The sequence below is a fragment of the Sus scrofa genome, chromosome 7 (genome assembly GCF_000003025.6).
Source record: "Sus scrofa isolate TJ Tabasco breed Duroc chromosome 7, Sscrofa11.1, whole genome shotgun sequence".
NCBI classification, from domain to species: Eukaryota; Metazoa; Chordata; class Mammalia; order Artiodactyla; family Suidae; genus Sus; species Sus scrofa.
Genome location: NC_010449.5, coordinates 49,734,317 through 49,753,687, shown reverse-complemented (window position 1 = coordinate 49,753,687; position 19,371 = coordinate 49,734,317). Strand labels below are relative to the sequence as shown.

The 19,371-nt window shown below is 49.8% G+C and overlaps 1 protein-coding gene across 4 annotated transcripts in view; it reads right to left on the bottom strand.

Moving 5' to 3' along the window:
• CEMIP (cell migration inducing hyaluronan binding protein) overlaps nucleotides 1–19,371 on the bottom strand; it is a 170,014-nt gene that overhangs the window by 38,860 nt on the left and 111,783 nt on the right. For all 4 annotated transcript variants that reach the window (XM_021098863.1, XM_021098867.1, XM_021098865.1 and 1 more), the window contains 3 exons: nucleotides 18,456–18,647; nucleotides 10,831–11,006; nucleotides 7,950–8,159 (listed from right to left, as the gene is read on the bottom strand). In XM_021098863.1, coding sequence (XP_020954522.1) covers nucleotides 7,950–8,159; nucleotides 10,831–11,006; nucleotides 18,456–18,647 — 578 coding nt within the window. The remainder of the gene's footprint in view (nucleotides 1–7,949; nucleotides 8,160–10,830; nucleotides 11,007–18,455; nucleotides 18,648–19,371) is intronic.

Below are 19,371 nucleotides of genomic sequence, written 5' to 3'. Positions count from 1 at the left end.
AGTTCCCGTCGTGGCGCAGTGGTTAACGAATCCGACTAGGAACCATGAGGTTGCGGGTTCGGTCCCTGCCCTTGCTCAGTGGGTTAACGATCCGGCATTGCTGTGAGCTATGGTGTAGGTTGCAGACGCGGCTCGGATCCCGCGTTGCTGTGGCTCTGGCGTAGGCTGGTGGCTGCAGCTCCGATTAGACCCCTAGCCTGGGAACCTCCATATGCTGCGGGAGCGGCCCAAAGAAATAGCAAAAAGACAAAAAAAAAAAAAAAAAAATTGCCTTCAAGCCCCTTGAGGTGTGCTATGGAGAGAAAAATGCTCACTGTATAAAATAACTACTATTTCCTGGGTGTGAAATGTTGTGCATACATTATCTCATTTGATCCTCATCACAACCACTGTTCTGTTTCTCCTGAGACACTGAGACTTAGAAAGTTGCCCAAGTCACTTCCCTTTTGCAAGGACAGATTGAGACTTGCTTCTCCATCTGTTTGATCCAAAATTTGTGTACTAATCAATTCTCTATAGCACCAAGAAAAAAAATATTTCCCATCTTGTGTTGCATTTCTTTCTTCTCATTAGGAGTGGGGTGAGGTCGGCATAGAGAGTCAAGAGAGAAGCATGATAGAAGAAAGCCCTGGGCCAGGAATAGAAGACACAAGTTCAAGTCTTGGCTCCCCCAGAAACTAGCTGTGTGATTTGCCTGAGTCCTTAGGGTGACTTCTAAAATCTCTTCTGTCTCCAACATTTTAGGATTGTTCTTCCTTAGAACATTTCCCAGAAATAGATATTTAAACTGTGGCATAGCTTGACACATAGATAGATAGATAGATAGATAGATAGATAGATAGATAGATAGATAGATAGATAGAGTCGCTGGATAAACAAATACATGTGGCCCTTCTGGGGGTCACCAGGTCCCCATGCATGCCACACAGAAGCAGTGGTAAGCTCCCTGCCATCCTCCCGCACAAATTCTATTTTTCCTTTGTTCTTCTGGCTATCTTCCCTGGCAATCATGAACTCGATTCCTGAGAGCTGTTTTAAGTCTTCAACTGTTGTTAGGTGGAGTCTAGGCGTGAAGTCGTGAAGGATAAAATTTCTCAGCTCTCAGGAGCTGCTTCAGTTGGGGGGCCATTTAGTTTATTGCCTGAACCAGGATATTGTTTTGCGGCTGTGGCTGTGGCATGTGGGAATTCTCAGGCAGGGATTGAACCCTTGCCATAGCAATGACAACACCGGATCCTTAATTTCCAGGCCACCAGGGAACCACTGGCCTCCCTGAACCAGGACATTTTTGAGCGTGAAAGGCGGTGCCACTGGTAATTAATCTGGGACAACAGGTGTAAAATGGAACCATTCTATGCAAATAAGGGCAAAGGATCACAAAATTGCCCCTGATGACCTCCTCCTCCAAGGTCTGTGCAGCGCAAAAAAGAAATTGCTGTTTAAAACAATCACAAACAGAAATATACTATATACCCCAGTCTGCCTTCTAGGGTGGGTATGATATCATTCCTCTTAGTAACTTTTTTTGGTTGTTGTTTTTTGCTTTTTAGGGCTGAACCTATGGCATATGGAAGTTCCCAGGCTAGGGGTCATATTAGAGCCACAGCTGCCAGCCTACACCACAGCCACAGCAACGCAGGATCCGAGCCACATCTGCCACCCACACCACAGCTCATGGCAGCACCGGATCCTTAACCCACCCCCCAGCAAAAGTCAGGGATCAAATCCATGTCCTCAAGGATACTAGTCAGGTTTGTTACCACTGAGCCACAACAGGAATTTTCTTAGGGAGTAACTTGATGGCAAATACGATCATATTAAAGGAAGACTGTAATTTCTGAGCTTTTGCGTTTTTCTTTTTTTGAGCTGCTAAAGAAAACAGCCTTGGAGTAGGCGGTAATTTGTTTTGCAGAGCGTGTTAATGAGTTTTTGGATATGCAAATAGACACTGGGAAAGGAAAGAGAGAAGCCAATTACTCTGTCTTATAAGGGAGAGCCTGAGTTTCTAAGGCAGCGCATCAGAGGTGGGGAGAAGAGGAGGTGAGACCTCCAGGACCAGGTGGAGGGGAGGGCGGGGCTTAAGAAGAGGGACCCGTTCTCCCTCCGCAGAGATGATGGCTGTGCTTGTCTGTCATCCACCCCTCCTCCTCCTCCTCCTCTCTTACCCCACTCCACCAGTGCAAACCCTGGCCGGTGAAACTTTAGGGGGGGCGGGGGGAAATAAAGTCAGGAGTCTAGGTTCCTCACTGGAGCTCCGGTGGAGAGATGAGAGCAGCTCAGCAATCAAGACGTGAGTGCGGCTAAATTCAAAACTGGCAAAAGGGGAAACCACGGAAAACAGAAGCCTTGCCCACAGTTCCCAGAGCTTTGAGGCTGGGAGAGAGAACACGGAGTTTCCCACCATATAGGTAAAGGAACTCCGGCTGTCTTTTTTTTTTTTTTTTTTTTTTTGGTCTTTTTAGGGCCACTTCTGCAGCATATGGAGGGTCCCAGGCTAGGGGTCAGATGGGAGCTGTAGCCACCAGCCTACACCACAGCCACAGCAACACCGGATCCGAGCCGCATCTGCGACCTACACCACAGCTCACGGCAATGCTGGATCCTTAACCCACTGAGCAAGGTCAGGGATCGAACCTTAATGCTCATGGATGCTAGTCAGATTCATTTCTGCTGAACCACGACGGGAACTCCTCCAGCTGTCTTTAGTAGAACGCCAAGGGAAAGGTGTCTCACTAAAAAGCTAGAGGGCTTGGAGACCGGCTGCAGTCCACGGATGGCGCCCCCTGGAGTTGCATTGGCCATGACCTGTATTGCCAGTGGGGCAATCTGCTGGGGACACCCTGGTTGCTATGGGGGGTGTTTATATACAAAGATAATACATTTTGAGCAGTGATGATGGTGAGCAAGAAGCAAACAACATGTTTACGTCTCGCATTCACTCTGCCCTACAACAGGAAGGGAGAAGAAAAGAAATAGAATCCACATTGGTGTCTTTTTTAATCTTCCTCACGGGAACTAGAATGGATTCGTTGTCTTCCAGGAGGGGCAATGAAGTGACCCCCCTGCGTCCTGCCTCAGAGCTCAGAAGCGCACATTAGAATGTCCAGAGAGCCCACTGTAAACCTGCAGCTGTCCCCTGCAGATACAGTGTGGTAGAACCATCCTTGGAAGGCAGCCTTTGCCCCCACCTGCCAGCATCCCGCAGCTTTGCTACAAATGACTCAGTTTCAAGAAGGACACTATCAACAGTGTCTGTACAATGAAAGGCGTGTCCCAAACGCTGTTGTTCACAACACCAACTCTGTGAGATGCAGAAGTGGTGTGAAAAAAGGGCTCTGGGATCATCGACATTAAGTGCGTTTTGTTCGTTTGCCTGTGGCTTGAGGTGGGATCTCAGTTCCCAGACCAGAGATTGAACGTGGGCTGCAGAGATGGAAGCACTAACCACTAGACCACCTGGGAACTCCTAACAGCAACTGTGGGTTTTTTTTTTTTTTTTTTTTTTTTTTTTTTTTTTTTTGTCTTTTCTAGGGCTGCACTCATGACATATGGAGGTTCCCAGGCTAGGGGTCTAATTGGAGTTACTTTTCAGGCACCTACGTACTGTGCATACCTTAGGTGCCCTTTTTTCCAGTAAGCCAGTGACTGCCTGTCTGGGGTCTAGGGCATCTCCAGACTGGGGTGGCCTTAGAGAAAACGCATTCATGATGCTCTTGAGTGGCCTATGCACTCTAAATCAGAGTACAGTCTTGGTCTGTACTGGTTAGGATCTGGAGTCTTGGTCTGCTTTTGGCTTCTTTTCATCCCATCGGCTAAAAACATCTTTCTAAACATAGCCATTGGTAAATCCTTTGAGCCAAAATGAAGGGAGCAAACATAAAATACTGGTGGAGAGAGTCCAGCTCTCAAGGCAGCATTTCTGAATGGGGAACTGTCCACCCCAGCGGAGGAGCCTTTACAGGGTAAGGTGCTAATCCAAAAACCCCAACTCCCGTCGGGGGGGTGGCTCTTGGGGAAGGGTACAGAATGCCCTCCATTATGCTACTGTCTCTCTGGCCCAGAAAGGCCTGTACTTCAACGAGATTCTAAGCTATGGCCGTTTGATTTCTCCTTGAAAGGCCGCCTAGGCCTGCGGGCTCCAGGTTCTAACCACCAGCTGGGCCATCAGGCATGGCTCTGAGTGGAATGTGGTTGGAGCCCCACGTGGCCACCAGGATAAGGGTGCACTGTTGCCTTGGCTAAGCACGGCTCCTGGACAATACCCAGGGAGTTGACGGAGGCTCTCCCCATCTGGTGGCCTGCACCCCTGGGGGCCAGATGGGAGGAAGGCTTTAGTATGCAAGACAGCCAGGTCTTTGGGCTCTAAAAAGATGTCCAAGGCTCTGACTCCAAAAATCTATCTCTGCTGCAACTCACCCATCTGGCTGTTCCAAAGGAGCCACTTCCGGGGCCATTCCTCGCCTGCCCTCCATCCCACCCCGCGGCTCTCTCTCTCCTGCCTGTCTTCATTAACTCAGACTCCAGGCCTGTGCGAACTCTCCCAGCCTCTCCCCAACCTGCATCCCTGCACAGAGGCCCCCTCCCGAGAGCAGCCCTCCAGCCCCACCCGCAGCACTTCTTGCCCCGCTGCTTCCTCTCCGTGAGCCTGTTCTCCACTGAAACCCAAGTTCACTGCTCAGAGGAAGGTTTGCTATTACTAAGATGGCTGGAAATATTTCAGATATTGTTTTTTGGACTGAATGGTCATAAGGAATAATCGTTGTGTTCTGCAGAGCACAAGGGAGGGAAGCGAAGCCCTCACCAGTGAAAGAGCTTGCCCAAGGCCACACAGCAAGAAGATGGGAAAGACATCCCTCTGTCCACAGGGCAAGCGGGTGTGCATGTGTGTGTGTGTGCACACGCACGTGCACATATGTATGTGAGATTCAGAACAGCTTCCACTCAAACCAACTCAGACCTGGACATTCAGCCTTCTAGGAATCTTAATAGTTTTCTCTTGAGGAACATTACACATAGCCAAACTGAAGCTAAAGTTAATGACAAATCATTACCTAGATGCTTAAAGGAGAGCCTCTAAGACTCAGGCCTACTACGTTTCTTCCCCAAATCTGCATGATTCTTTTCACGGCCCATTCTCAGCATCGTCACTAACCTGGATGGGAAGGCCTGGGACGGCCATCATTGTTTTCCCTCAGCAAACCACATGGGCAAACAGAACCACCGACCCCCTGCTCTCGGGGCCCAGGGTGTGCCAGGCCCCTGGCTCGGCACTTCATTTCCTTTGCTCCCCACTTTACAGAAGAGGCGACTGAGGCCTGGGGAGGTAAAATGACCTGCTCCAGGTCACATGGCTAGTAACAGGCAGCCAGATGGAGAAGCCAGAGCCCAAGCTCATCCTGTGTCTTCTCCTGCATCCCTGACCTTCTGAATTTATTCTAAATCTGTCTGATAACGCTGGATCCTTAGCCCATTGAGCTACCAGGGAACTCCCTCAGTGAGGTTTTTCCCTCAGTGGATTTCTTTCTTTCTTTTTTTTTTTTTTTTTTGTCTTTTTTAGGGCCGCACTTGCAACATATGGAGGTTTCCAGGTTAGGGGTTGAATTGGAGCTGCAGCTCCCGTCCTACACCACAGCCACAGAAATGCCGGATCTGAGCCATGTCTGCCACCTACACCACAGCTCACGGCAATGCCAGATCCTAACTCACTGAGCAGGGTCAGGGATCAAACCCGAATCCTCCCAGATACTAGTCAGGTTCGTTACCACTATGCCACAACAGGAACTCCCCCTCAGTGGGTTTTAAATCTGAGTCTTCGTTGTGGCTCAGTGGAAATGAATCTGACTAGTGGTGTGGTGTAGGTCGCAGACACAGCTTGGATCTGGCGTGGCTGTGGCTGTGGTGTAGGCCAGCAGCTGCAGCTCCGATTCGACCCCTAGCCTGGGAACGTCCATGTGCTGAGGGTGTGGCCCTAAAAAGACAAAAAACAAAACAAACCCACAGAGACAGGAGGCAGTCCTTTCTAATATAAGAGCATCGAGACTAGAACTGAAAGTGGCTTCACCAGCCACATGCTGCCAGGCCTCCTCACTTCCCATCATCACATACATGGAGAGAAGGATCGTTATGTTTGGATGAAAGCAGGGGTCACAAACTCAAGTGCCCATGGAGGTAAACAGGGGACACAAGGAGTGGCCTGGCCTGGGGCATTCACTGCAATGTCCTAGGATATGATGGGCATGGGGTAAGTCAGAGGGGACGGGCCCGGCTTGGCGGGATGCTGGGGCTTTGCCCTAGTTCAGTGTTGCCATGCAGGAGTGTGGGCCTGGTGCTGCCAATCCAGTCTACTTTTCAAGAGAAGCCAAGAAACCAGATGTTCATATGAAATCTCGACTGTTTTTGGCCACACCCTTAGCATGTGGAAGCTGCTGCCCAAGGACCAAACCTGTGACAGAGCAGTGACTCAAACCACAGCAGTGACAACGCCGGATCCTTAACCCACTGTGCCACCAGGAAACTCCACCTCTACATTTTTAAAGGATGAAAAGAAACTCAAATGTTTCTTTAAACACCTAAGCCGGAGTTCCCATCATGGCGCAGCAGAAACGAATCCGATTAGGAACCATGAGGTTGCGGGTTCGATCCCTGGCCTTGCTCAGCGGGTTAAGGATCTGGTGTTGCCATGAGCTGTGCTATAGGTTGCAGATGTGGCTCAGATCTGGCTTTGCTGTGGCTGTGGTGTAGGCTGGCAGCTGTAGCTCCAATTAGACCCATAGCCTGGGAACCTCCACATGCCGTGGGTGCAGCCTTAAAAGGATGAAAGACAAAAGACAAAAGACAAAAAACAAAACCCAAAACAACAACAACAAAAAACACCAAAGCCAAACAAAACACATCTGGTCCCTGGGTTCAGCTTGCTGGGTGCTGTTCTGAGAGATCCGGTTTAAAAGTTGATAGAGGATATGAGTTTAGTTCACTTAAAGAAAGCTCCATTTCATGTAAAATTATCAGTTTAGTGTGAAAATTATCAAATGTTTCTCTAAACATGGCATCAGCTGAACAAAGCACAGGCTGAGTTCAGCTTGCAGGGTGCCAGTTTGAGACATTCGGCTTTAGAAGTTTATAGAGAATATACGTAAATTGAGTTCATTTAAAGAAGGGTCAATTTAGTGCAAAAATATTTGTGCAAATCAAAAACAGGAGTTCCCATTGTGGCTCAGCAGGTTACGAACCCGACTAGTATCCATGAATATGCGGGTTCGATCCCTGGCCTCTCTCAGTGGGTTAAGGATCCGGCGCTGCCATGAGCTGTGGTGTAGGTCACAGATGCAGCTTGGATCTGGTGTTGCTGTGGCTGTGGCTCTGGCCAGCAGCCGTAGCTCCTAATCAACCCCTAGCCTGGGAATTTCCACATGCCGCAGGTGCAGCCCTGGAAAAAACAAAAACAAAAACCAAGCCCCGCCCCCAACACACATGTATACATGCATAAACCAATATACTACTTAAGGCATTTCTCCCAGCAGTGCTTACTCTGAAGGCACGTGGTTTAAGAAAAGGCCTACCGCTACCACGGCCTTAATGTAACAGATCTGTCATGCCACATAGCCATGGAATGATCCCCAGGGAAACTGAACTGCACCAAGCAATAGACTCCCAGGGACCCCCACAAACCCATTGCTCACCCATCTCTGGTGCTCTTTGGCAAAGATACACTCCTATTTTCTCCTTCCTCTTTGGTCAGTGACCTGCTCTCTGTTGTAATCCTTCTAAAATCTGAGCTAAGGATGGTTCAGCCCCCAGTGGCTGTGGCCCAGGTCACGGGATGCAAACATCTTGCCATTGCTAACAGTCCCTGGGCCCAGCAGGGGGCAGACTGGCATGCAGGGAGAGGGTGAGAGGGTGGTGGTGGGGGGGCTCTAGATCCCTTGTTTGCCAGGGAAGGCAGTGCTTACCAACAAGCCATTGGAGCCGTGGACGGTGACGCAGCGAGAGAAGGTGTGGTGGATGGAGAGGCCCTTGATGTATGTGGGCGGGTCGTAGCCTCCCCTTTCATCCACATCGCCCACCAGGTGGAAGTGAATCGGGTACTGACCCACCAGCTGTTGGCCCATGTGCTTCAGCTCCACGCCCTCCATGTGTGCGGCCTTGAACCCCAGTGCAAACTGGGAGAGGAGATCCATGAGTCAGAAGGCATCCATGAGTCCCCAATCCCCCTCGCTGGTGCCCACATTCTGACAGTGCACATAGGTTGTCCCCAAATTGCTCCATCCATCCCTGCCTCGGGTGCTCCGTAAACCAAAGGTCTTCTCTGCAAATGGGTTAAGATGCCTGGCTCCTCCTACCTCAAGGGGGACAAGGTAATGACAGAGGGATGGGGCGAGGCAGCTGCTGGGGATGGAGGGGGCGGTGGGATTGCGCAGCACCTGAGCTGTAGCCTCAATCCTCCTGCCCCGCCTCTTGAACCATGGAGTGTTATAAGGGGACAATAAGGCTAGCAAAAAGCAGGAGGGGGGCTGGGGAATCCAGAGACAGGTGGACCCAGGGCAGGGACAGCCTGTGCTTGGTTCGTCACATGAGTCCCTCCCTTGGCTGTGAGAAGGGGATGCCGAGCTGGGGGTCTTGTGTGTGTGTGTGTGTGTGTGTGTGTGTGTGTGTGTGTGTGTGTGTGTGTCTTATTAGGTCACACCCAAGGCATATGGAAGTTCTCAGGCTAAGGGTCAAATCAGAGTGGCAGCTGCCAGTCTACACAACAGCCATAGCCACTTGGGATCCAAGCCACGTCTTCAACCTACACCACAGCTCACGGCAATGGTGTTTCCTTAACCCACTGAGCGAGGCCAGGGATTGAACCCGTGTCCCCGTGGATACTAGTCGGGTTTGTTACCACTGAGCCACAATGGGAATTCCTTTTTTTTTTCTTGATTTTTATTTTTTTGGGGAGCCGGAGGTCTTCATCAGCCCATGATTCTGGTAGTGTGTGTGTGTGTGTGTGTGTGTGTGTGTGTGTGTGTGTGTGTGTTGTAGGGTGCTCCACGTGCTCAGGGCTCGAGTCATTCCTGCACATTCCAAGGGAACCACTTCATCACACTAAACGTCTACACTCCAGGAACTCACCATAAAGGCACAGTTCCAAAATGATCACTCTCAGAAGTTGAGCTCAGCCGACTTCGACTGGAGAAGGATGACTTAGGGACATGCTAACCATTCCCTCCAAATACAGGGGTCACTGGAATGCCAACTCGAGTCATGGCTGCTCTAGGGAGCTGTGTTGAGAATGATTCTGAGGCTTTGGGGCCAAGTAGGAAGGGGTGCTTTGATCACTCAGAGATGACCCTCAAAATGGGAAATGGGGTGGCAGCAGCTTGGGTAACAAACTTGCCATTTTTGCTTTAGTCTCTCTAATGAATTACTCACCTGAAAATTATACCTGCTCCTACCTCTTTGTCAGAAACTGGCTAGAAATAGGTAGAAGTGTTTTTGGAGGTTGCAGTGACTAAGGAGCACCATTTAGCTTTTAATAAGCAGGGGCAAGGCCTGCTCAGAATCGTGTAAGGTAGGGCTGGGGAACAAAAAATGGTCTTACCTATGCCAGCCAGGCCCCCATTACGAACTCTGTAACTTTTACTCCATTATTGCTTTCAGTTAGATTATCAAAATGTCTTATCCTTAAAACACACAATTTTAGCTTCAAGAGAATCGTCTTCACAAATCTCTAAGATGCTACTGAGTTTTTATTCTATAGTTAGTTTTTATTCTATCAGCTGTAATCTCAAATCATTGGAAGCAGTGGCCACATGAAGTCTAGCGGGGTGTCTCAGGATAGTCACGATGCCAAGTAAAGCCACCTTATAAAGAGATGCAAAAGAAATTCCTCTTTGAGCTCAGCGCTAGGAAAACGTGAGCTCCAATGAACTGATACCATTTGTCTTTATTCTGCAGTGAGAACACGGCAGCTCATCATCTCTGCTTTGGCCCTGAGTCTCCATCAAGAAATTCGCAGGCAGATGTAATACTAAAACTTCTGGTTCTTCTCCTCTGTTTTTGTTTGTTTGTTTGTTTAGAGCTGCACCTGTGGCATATGGAGGCTCCCAGGCTAGGGGTCTAATCAGAGCTGTAGCCGCCGGCCTACACCACAGCCACAGCAACACCAGAATCGAGCTGCGTCTGTGACCTACATCAGAGCTCATGGCAACACCGGATTCTTAACCCACTGCACGAGGCCAGGGATCAAACCTGTGTCCTCATGGATACTAGTCAGATTCGTTTCCACTGAGCCAGGACAGAAACTCCCTCTTCTTCTCTGTTAATAATTTTTACATGTATATAGATATAATTTTTTTTGTCTGCACCCATAGCATATGGCAGGTTCTCCAGGGCAGCGACTGAACCTGAGCCACAGCAGTGACAATGCTGAGCCCTTAGCCACTAGGCCACCAGGGAACTCCATTTAAATGGATCTGTTGTAAATGTGGCTTTTTCTGAGCTAAATGCCAGTTCTTTTAGGAAATGATCAAGGTTAAATAATGAAGAAAGGGATGAACGCCATGACTGAAGGCTGAAAATCGTGAAGGCGGGGAGCACAGTGTGACGTGCTTGTGACAGGGGAGCTGAGAGACATTCTTCTATCATCTCTCTTGTATCCCCTTGGCAGATGGAACTGCATACCAACGCATAATACGAAAGACTCCTCCGGCTTCTAGAAGGCCCTCTTCCCTTGGTCTACCTTTTGCCCCTTCCCCCCATTCCCTCCCCACCAAGAATCCCTGCCCACAGGCTGGCACCTTGGGAATTCTCCTGGGGTGGGTTGACGGTCTCAACCAGGCAGACCCATACCTTGATGTGGCCCCCAAAGGTGTCAAAGTCAAAGAAGTCGCAGATGTGGTCGCTGTAGGGGTAGCATTTATCCTCCATCTCCCCCATCACCACGATGTTCCGGCTCAGGAGCCCAACCTCGGCCCGCATGTCTACACCGTCTATCTCCTCCCCGATGTGCAAATACATTGGTTTCCCTGGGGTAGAAACGGGGGGGAACGTGGGGAATCAGAGGTGCTGCATGTACCCCTGTCACGTGCTTCCGCAGCTGTTGCTCATGTGGTGCATTGTGGCCCCCGTGGCTTGAGCTCCACTGCACAGAAGAAGGAAGCCCAAGGAGGTACATTGCCTGGATGAAGAGCTGGGCGTGAGAGGCATTCACACACACTTATGTCCAAAGCCCATGGCAGAAAAGGCTATTTGCCCCCCCCCCCAGTGTCTGTCTCTCCTACTGCTTGTCGGTCCTTAAATCTTCTACTTTAGCTACTCACAGGCTCCCTGGGACAACCACGTTTTCCCAGCCTCACGGCAGGCTGTTGTGGTCTTAGGATGCAGAAGCAATGCGTGAACCCTTCGGTGGCTCCTGCTCGTCCCCAGGGCTGGGAGGTGGACATTGTGGGTGAGCCAGATGTGCCAAGCACACGAGAGCCAAGCCCTCGAGATGGCGGGGCAACAAGAGAGAAGAAACCCAGACCCTGGATGATGCCACAGAGCTCACACCCTGGACCGCCTCCCAGGTGGAATTGTTAGGGACATAAACCCTCCCTTTAAGCCATTGCTACAAAGCAGTGCAGATCCATACTCTGTTGAAGTAGGCAAATCTGTGTCCTTCTTTCCTCAACATCCTGTAGAGTGTGTTATCTACAATTGGATTTTCTAGAAATAATCAGATTGGAGTTTCTGTGTCCAGCACTGCAGCCGGGCTCTGGATGCTTCCATGGTACCATAGAGAAGGGTGAAAGAGAGTGTGCACCCTACTCTGTGTTGACCTTACCATGACCTTCCTCCCTCCAGCTGGCCTTGAAGGAGAGGATGCTCCCTCCCTTGGGCCACTGACCCCAGCCCCACCCTTTCCCATAGTCTCTTTGGCCTTGACTCCAATAACCCCTTCTAGTAGCTTCATTTTTTCCCCTAGTTTGGGTTTCTTATGTTCTGTTTTCAAACTCATCTAGGCCTTCCCATCTTTAAAAAACTGACAGTCATAACACCTTACACCAGCCAGAATGGCCATCATCAAAAAGTCTACAAACAATAAGTGCTGCAGAGGGTGTGGAGGAAAAGGAACCCTATGACACTGTTGGTGGGAATATAAACTGGTGCAACCACTGTGGAAAACAGCATGGAGATTCCTCAGAAAACTAAAAAGAGAACTACTGTTCGATCCACCAATCCCACTCCTGGGCATCTATCCAGAGAAAACCATGACTCGAAAAGATACATGTACTCCAATGTTCATTGCAGCACTATTTGCAATAGCCAAGACATGGAAACAACCTAACTGTCCATCGACAGAGGAGTGGATAAAGAAGATGTAGAACATATACACAATGGAATATTACTCAGCCACGAAAAGGAATGAAATAACAGCATTTTTAGCAACATGGATGGACCTAGAAATTATTATGTGAAGTGAAGTCAGTCAGACAATGAGACATCCACATCAAATGCTATCACTGACATGTGGAATATGAAAAAAGGACAGAATGAACTTCTTTGCAGAACAGATACTGACTCACAGACTGAAAAAGGAGAGATGTTGGGGGTTGGGGGGATGCTGGGGGTTTGGGATGGAAATGTTACAAAATTGGGTGGTGATCATTGTACAACTATAAATGTAAAAAATTCATTGAGTAACATAAAAAAAAAACTGACCGTCCCAAGAGCCTTTTCCCAACCCTGTGGCTCCTTCCATTCAGCTATTGTCAGCCATCTTCCAGCCATGGCCTAGGTCCCTCGATTTTGGGCTGTACCTGCCCCTCCACTTTTCTCTCTACAGTCCCCATCCCACCCCTCCACTCAATCTCTTGTCAAATCCATTTCACTTCCCCCTTCCAACCCACTTCTCCTCCATCTGGGCAGTAAACGCACCTTAAGAAGGGCGCGGAGTGACAAGAGCTTGGACCTTTGGAACTGTCTTTGAGTGTTGCCTCCACAACAATCCCCAAATCTTTTCTGAAATAAAAAAGCCGCCTCTACATTCAGCTCATCACTGAGACGGCTGACCTGGTCGGAGGCGCTTTCTGTTCCTTTTGAGGATGCAATTACAGAGAGCAACTCTCTCTTGTGTTGAGACACAGCCCGAACCACACCACAGACACCACCTGGCTTTCCCTGTGACCTTGACCGGAGCAACAGAGCTCAGCCCCATGGCACCGCTGATGCCCACATGCAAGGGCTGCTGTCAGAATGAGCTCAGAGCAGTACCCACAGACGTGACCACACATTGCTCTCTCATTCATGGGAGGGGCTCCTCCCCCGACCCCTTCACCCAGCACACATCCCGTGGGTGAATCTGCAGTCTTTTTAAGGATGTTTACTGTTTTGGACTTCTGCAAACTCAGGGAGCTAGTGGTTTCTTTGAAGCAGCTCAGTGGAAGACAGAGAACCAGTACATGGCAAAGCTGAGAAAATAACTCCTTTTGGAATTGGTATTCGCTTCCTCTGGCTATTGGAACAACTTACCACAAATTTTGCGGCTTCAAACAACAGAGATTTCTAGTCTGACAGTCTTTGGAGGTCAGAAGTCTGAAATCAGTTTTACTGAGTCAGCAGTCAGGGTATCAGCCTGGCTGGTTCCAACAGGAAGCTCCAGGGGGGAATCCGTTCCTGGCCTTTTGCAGATTCTAGAGGCCACTTGTACTCCTTGGCTAGTGGCCCCTTCCTACATCTTCGAGCCACTCCAACATGCTACTCATCACATCTCTTTCCTCGGACTCTGACCCTCCTGACTCCCTCTTTCAAGGACTTGATTCCACCGAGCCCACCCAGATAATCCAGATCACCTCCCATCTCACAAGCCCTCACTGAATCACACCAGCTGAGTCCCCTTTGCCACATCATATTCACCATCCCCAAGGATTAGCATGGGGACACCTTAGGGGCTGTTATTCAGCACAGAGTCCTTCTTTCAAAAAGTCTCAGGTATTAGCAAAGTTGATCTTTCCAAGTAATCATTGTGGCTCAGCAGTAATGAACCTGACTGGTATCCACGAGGATTTGGGTCTGATCCCTCGCCTCGCTCAGTGGGTCAGGGAGCTGGTGTAGGTTGAAGATGCAGCTCAGATCCCACGTTGCTGTGGCTGCAGCTGTGGTGGAGGCTGGCAGCTGCAGTTTTGATTGGACCCCTAGCCTGGGAACCTCCAGATGCTGCGAATGCAGCCCTAAAAAGCAGGGGGGAGAAAAGTTACTTTTTCAGGGTCTATTCATTGTCATTGACAATTATCCCCTGAGATCTCTGAAGCTAAAGAGTCAGGGGTGGATGTCATGGAGGAAACCAGTCAGGGGACCGGAGTGACTTCCAGGTAGATGGAGGGACTCCATCCATCAGGCTGCTGTGAGCGGAGTAAGACTGGCTGAGAGCTGAGAGCATGTTCCAGTCCCACCGCCTCCCCGCTGCATGGGGCTCGCCATCAGGACTTTCCCAAAAACTGTCTGCAAAGCCAATTTATCTGTCCTGCTGCTGTGCTCCCAGGCCACTCCCAGACGGCTATCCCGGGGCATGTGCACCCTGCTGTCCCAGCATCCCGTCCTGGCTGCAGAATTCTCCTACCCGGGCTTCACCCCTCCCTTCCTTCTCCAAGCTCTGACATGGGAAGGCCAACCAGGGAGAAGCAGATGTGGCCAAGCTGGCTTTGTCCCAAATAATCCAGAAGGGCCATAGGCACAGGCGATAGGCAGGGAAGGCCAGGGACACAGAGGGACTCTGCAAGTTGCCCCACACAGGCGTATAACATTCCCCTTCTTTCCTAAGGCTCACCGCCCCCCGCCATGGCTGCCTCGATGCCACCTCCCCTCTGAGCACCAGACAGTCTCCTTAGGTCAAGGATGGCACCAGACACTCTGAGATCAAGAGAAAACATCCAGGATCTTCCAATGGCAGAAGCAGATCCCCGTATGTGTGGCTCAGACCTTGCTGGGTGCAGGAAGTTTGTGGGAGGGGGCAAGGGGCCTGTCCTTCCCAGACCATTGAGGATAAACCCAGAGGGACTCAGGCTGGAGGGTCCCAGAGCAGCAAATTTAAATTACAGCACCCCCCAGATTCCTCCTATAGTCCGTCTTTGAATGAAGATGCTGGGAACAGGGGCCTCCATGAAGGAGAGACAAAGCACAACCCATAGCCTTGGAGCCAGAGAGCTCTGAGTTTGAATCCTGGCTCAGATGGACAAAGTAGGCTTGCTGGATCTACACCAGCAGCCCCCATTAGAAATTTTGAGATGATAGACATGCTCTATTCTGTGTTGTCTGATATACCAGCTACTAGCCACATATGGCTACTGAACTCTTTTTTTCTTTCTTTTTTTTATGGCTGCACCTGTGGTACATGGATGTTCCCAGGTTAGGGGTCAAATTGGAGCTGCAGCTGCCAGGCTACACCACGGCCACAGCAACGTGGGATCTGAGCCACACCTGTGACCTACACCGCAGCTTTCGGCAATGCTGGATCCTTAACCCACTGAGCAAGGCCAGGGATTGAACCTGCATCCTCATGGATACTAGCCAGGTTCTTAATCTGCTGAGCTGCAACGGGAACTCCAGGTTAACTGAACTATTGAAATCTGCCTACTATGACTGAAGCATGGAATTTTACATTTTATTTAATTTGAGTTAAATGAAAATAGCCACGTGTGACTGGTGGCCATCATACTGGGAAGCATGGGTCTGACCATTTAATTTCCATGAATCTTGGTGTCCTCTTCATGCCACGGAGAAAACAGTAGCCCGTACCTTGTTAGGTTATCGTGAAGCGTGAACAAGGCGGTTTATGTCAAGTGCTTAGCGTATCACAGGAAATGCAAAAAACATTAATACTAATTAACAGAAGTAGTACTTAAAAGTGTGGGTGTAGAGGCGGCGAGGGGCGGGGGTCATTAGCAGAGTGGGAAGTTGGGAATGAACACAGGGCAGAAAATTGAGGCGATTCCCCACTGCCACGTCGGGAGGTGCTGAGAATCACACTGTGGCTGGCACAACTTTGAAATATTTTTTTAGATGATTCACACATTTTCATGACTTTGTTACCCCCATCTGGTTCCCGTCAGAAAATCCTTAAAGTGCAGAAAGGCCTGTTTACTGGAATTTGGAGGCAGTGAGGCAGGAGGAATCCAGGAAGGCTGGGAGCCTCTCTGCAAAGCCTGGGGAGGAGAACACTAGTTGGGTGGATAAGGGGGCAGCGCCACAGGTTTGGAAGAGAACGAAGCAGGTGGAGTCCTTGCTCTGTGTCAGTGGGGGATGGGGAGCCAGAGAATGGGCTTGGAGCTGAAGAGGAGAAATGTGAGCCTCCCCAGGACAGACAGACAGACAAACAGGCGCACACACACACACACACACACACACACATACACACACACACACACACACACACACTCTCTCTCTCTCTCTCTCTCTTTCCCATATCCGCTACCTGGGGCTTTTCTGATACTTTCCACCAGGAGGCACTGTTTTCAAGCAAGCGCTAAAGCTTCTGAGCAAGATGGTCCACTCTGAACCTAATAACTTTGAAGGAGGGGCTGGCCAGGGAGGCGGGGAGCTGGTGGAGATACAGACACAGGCAGTCCTAAACCAAGGGAACTTTGGGATCCTGAAGGAGATCCAGCATATTCTCCACTTACTCTTTTCTCCCTGGCTATTCAGGGCCCAGAGCTACCCCATCTCACTCTCTATCCAGCCTGAAGAGGCCTCAAGAAGCGCCTGCAACCACTGGCCAAACACACAACCTGGAGTGACTCTCTTCATCAGTCACCCCCAAACCACGCTGGTGGGTGAGGAAGGTGTGACCTAATATCACACGAGTCCCTCGTTCTCAGGGTCACTCCTGGCACCCACCGCGGTGCTAGCCGGCCTTGGGCACCCAACGCCTGGGTGCAGAGGAGGGCTGTGAGCAGACAGAGTGCCTCCCCCAGGGGCCCTCCTCCTTCTGCCTTCCTTCTGCATTTCTGAGTCCTAGAGTTGGCCCGTTTCCACAAACCATGCCCTCCAAGGCCCCTTCCCCATGAATCAAATAAAGGCATTAGACTCCATCACTGTTTCTCACTTTTCACATTGTTTTTTCTTTCTGGCCGTGCCCTTGGCATGTGGAAGTTCCTGGGCTAGGGATTGAACATATGCCACAACAGTGGCAACACAGGATCCTTAATCACAATGCCACCAGGGAAGTCCCGTAGCTCACTTTTTAAAACTTTGCTCCCCCAAATGCTTTCTCAGTACGCTTCCACTAGCCAAATAGACTCTGTTGAATTTAACTTTTTTGTAATGTTATTTCCAGAATAATAGAGATTTTGAACATGTTGGCTATGCTTTCTCAATCCAGTCTTCCTCCTACCCCCCAATTCCAATATTTCTACAAGTGCAATGGTCCTGTAGCAGCTGACGTTTTTAATGGCCAGTATTGATTCTCCTTGCTTCTGGTCACACATCTCAGTTTTCCTTCGGGGAACAACTCTTTGTCTTAGAGCAACTCAGTGCAGTCTTCGAGGGACAATCATTGAAGGTGCCCTAGCCCAGGGAAGGGTACATGGGATACCAGCCCATTCAATGCGCTCTCCATGGAAGGTAACCCTCTGAACACCATGTCCCAGGACATGCAAACAATGATGCCCTAAGGATGCTGCCCATCCCTCCTTGGTACCCAGGCCCTAAAGCTGCCCTGTTCCTGCTTCTTTTGCAGCTTGGCTGCCCAGCTTCTACTTAGTTCTCTACACTGAATAGCCTTCCAGTGAACTCCCTTTTTGCATGAGATAGTCAAGTTAGATCGGTCACTTACAACCCCAAACCCTAATTGATACATAACTCCCCTCCCCCACAACTAAAAACAACTGACCTGGACTATACTTGGTAATTCCAGTAACCTCACATAACATAAATGACAGGACAACTAAGTCAAGATTTAGGAGAAGAAAGGGGAAAATGTAAAAGCTATAGGGGAAAGAGATTTAAAAGGTTATAGCAGGTTAAATTATTGTCTACCAAATATTCATTTCTTCCCCTCAATCTTAATGGAAGAAACAGGGTTCCCCATTCAAATTGAGCTGGACCATGGGATTGGTTTCTGTCAAAGGAACACGGGTGTGAGAGAATCCAGTTCTGAGCTCAGGCCTTAAGCGTGTGCCCATGTTTCTGTTGACTTCTCCCCCATGAGAAGACTATGTCTGGAGGAGAATGAGAGTTACATGGAGCTGACCTGAATCCTACTCTCAGCCTGGAGCCAAGCTTAGTCTAGAGAAGCTGAACCCTAGAAAGCCTGCAGATGCATGAGTAAGAAATAAATGCTTGCCATGAGATTTAAGGATATGTGGTGGTGGCGGCTGTTGTTATGTGGCATTATCACAGCATTAGCCGACTGCTACAGATTTGTTGTGGTTTCAGTTAACTTCGAGCCTAACAATTCTTGGATTCACCTAGCCGAGGAAGGGGCTAGTGAAAAGTCCTACCTGCTACTTTGACCTGGTTGGAGGCACAGGCTTTGCAGGGAAGCACCTGGAACTCTTCTGCCTGGTACATGGAATAGTCCGTACTGGCAATGACCAGGGTATCTCCGGGCTTCCATGATTGCACATTGTCTTCCAGATTCAGGATGGTGCTGTTCACGTTGGTGTCAATGGTGACGGTGAGTTTGGGCCTCACTGTAACCCCAAACAAGAGACTGAGTGATGAACCTCTGCTCATGGCAAACCTGTGACTCCCCACCTCCTCACTTCCCCTCCCTAAATCAGTAAATGCCAGGTTTGCCTATCCAAAACCCAAATCTCCAGGCTCACCCCAGCCCAGTCTTGGTGCAGGTTTTTGAAGTCAACAAAAACCCTACCAGAAAAGAGCCATTCATTAGCTCTGGGCAGGGGAATTTTCCACTAACTCCTCAGCTCGAGTTAAATGTGGCGGCCTCACCACACCCACTTTGCAAAAGATGTAAAACAAATATAGTTCCTCTCAACTATTATTTACAGTAGCTGTCAGCCTCCCCTCCAAAGAACTCCCATCCCTAATGACTGCCTTCTGGAGATGGCCAAGTGCCTCCGAGGACAACCCAACCATTTGCAATCCCTTCTAACGAGCACCTCGGGAAGAGGGGTTTAAAATAATAGCACCCAAAGACGCAAAGAGATGCGTGGTTTTGCAGGGGAGAGCTGCAGGAAGGTCAGCTCTGTCGGCTGCACCCTGGTGTTCTCGGACCCGGCCCTTCCCCTTCCTGAAAGGCAGATGGGCAGGGTGGGGCTCTGCTGGCTCCTGCCAACTGCACGGACCCTCCCACTGCTCCTGTGTCACCAGTCAGTGCTCTCCACGGCGAACTTGGCAGGAGCACTGTGTCACTGAGATGCCCAGAGGCAGCCAACCCGGTCATCCAGACCC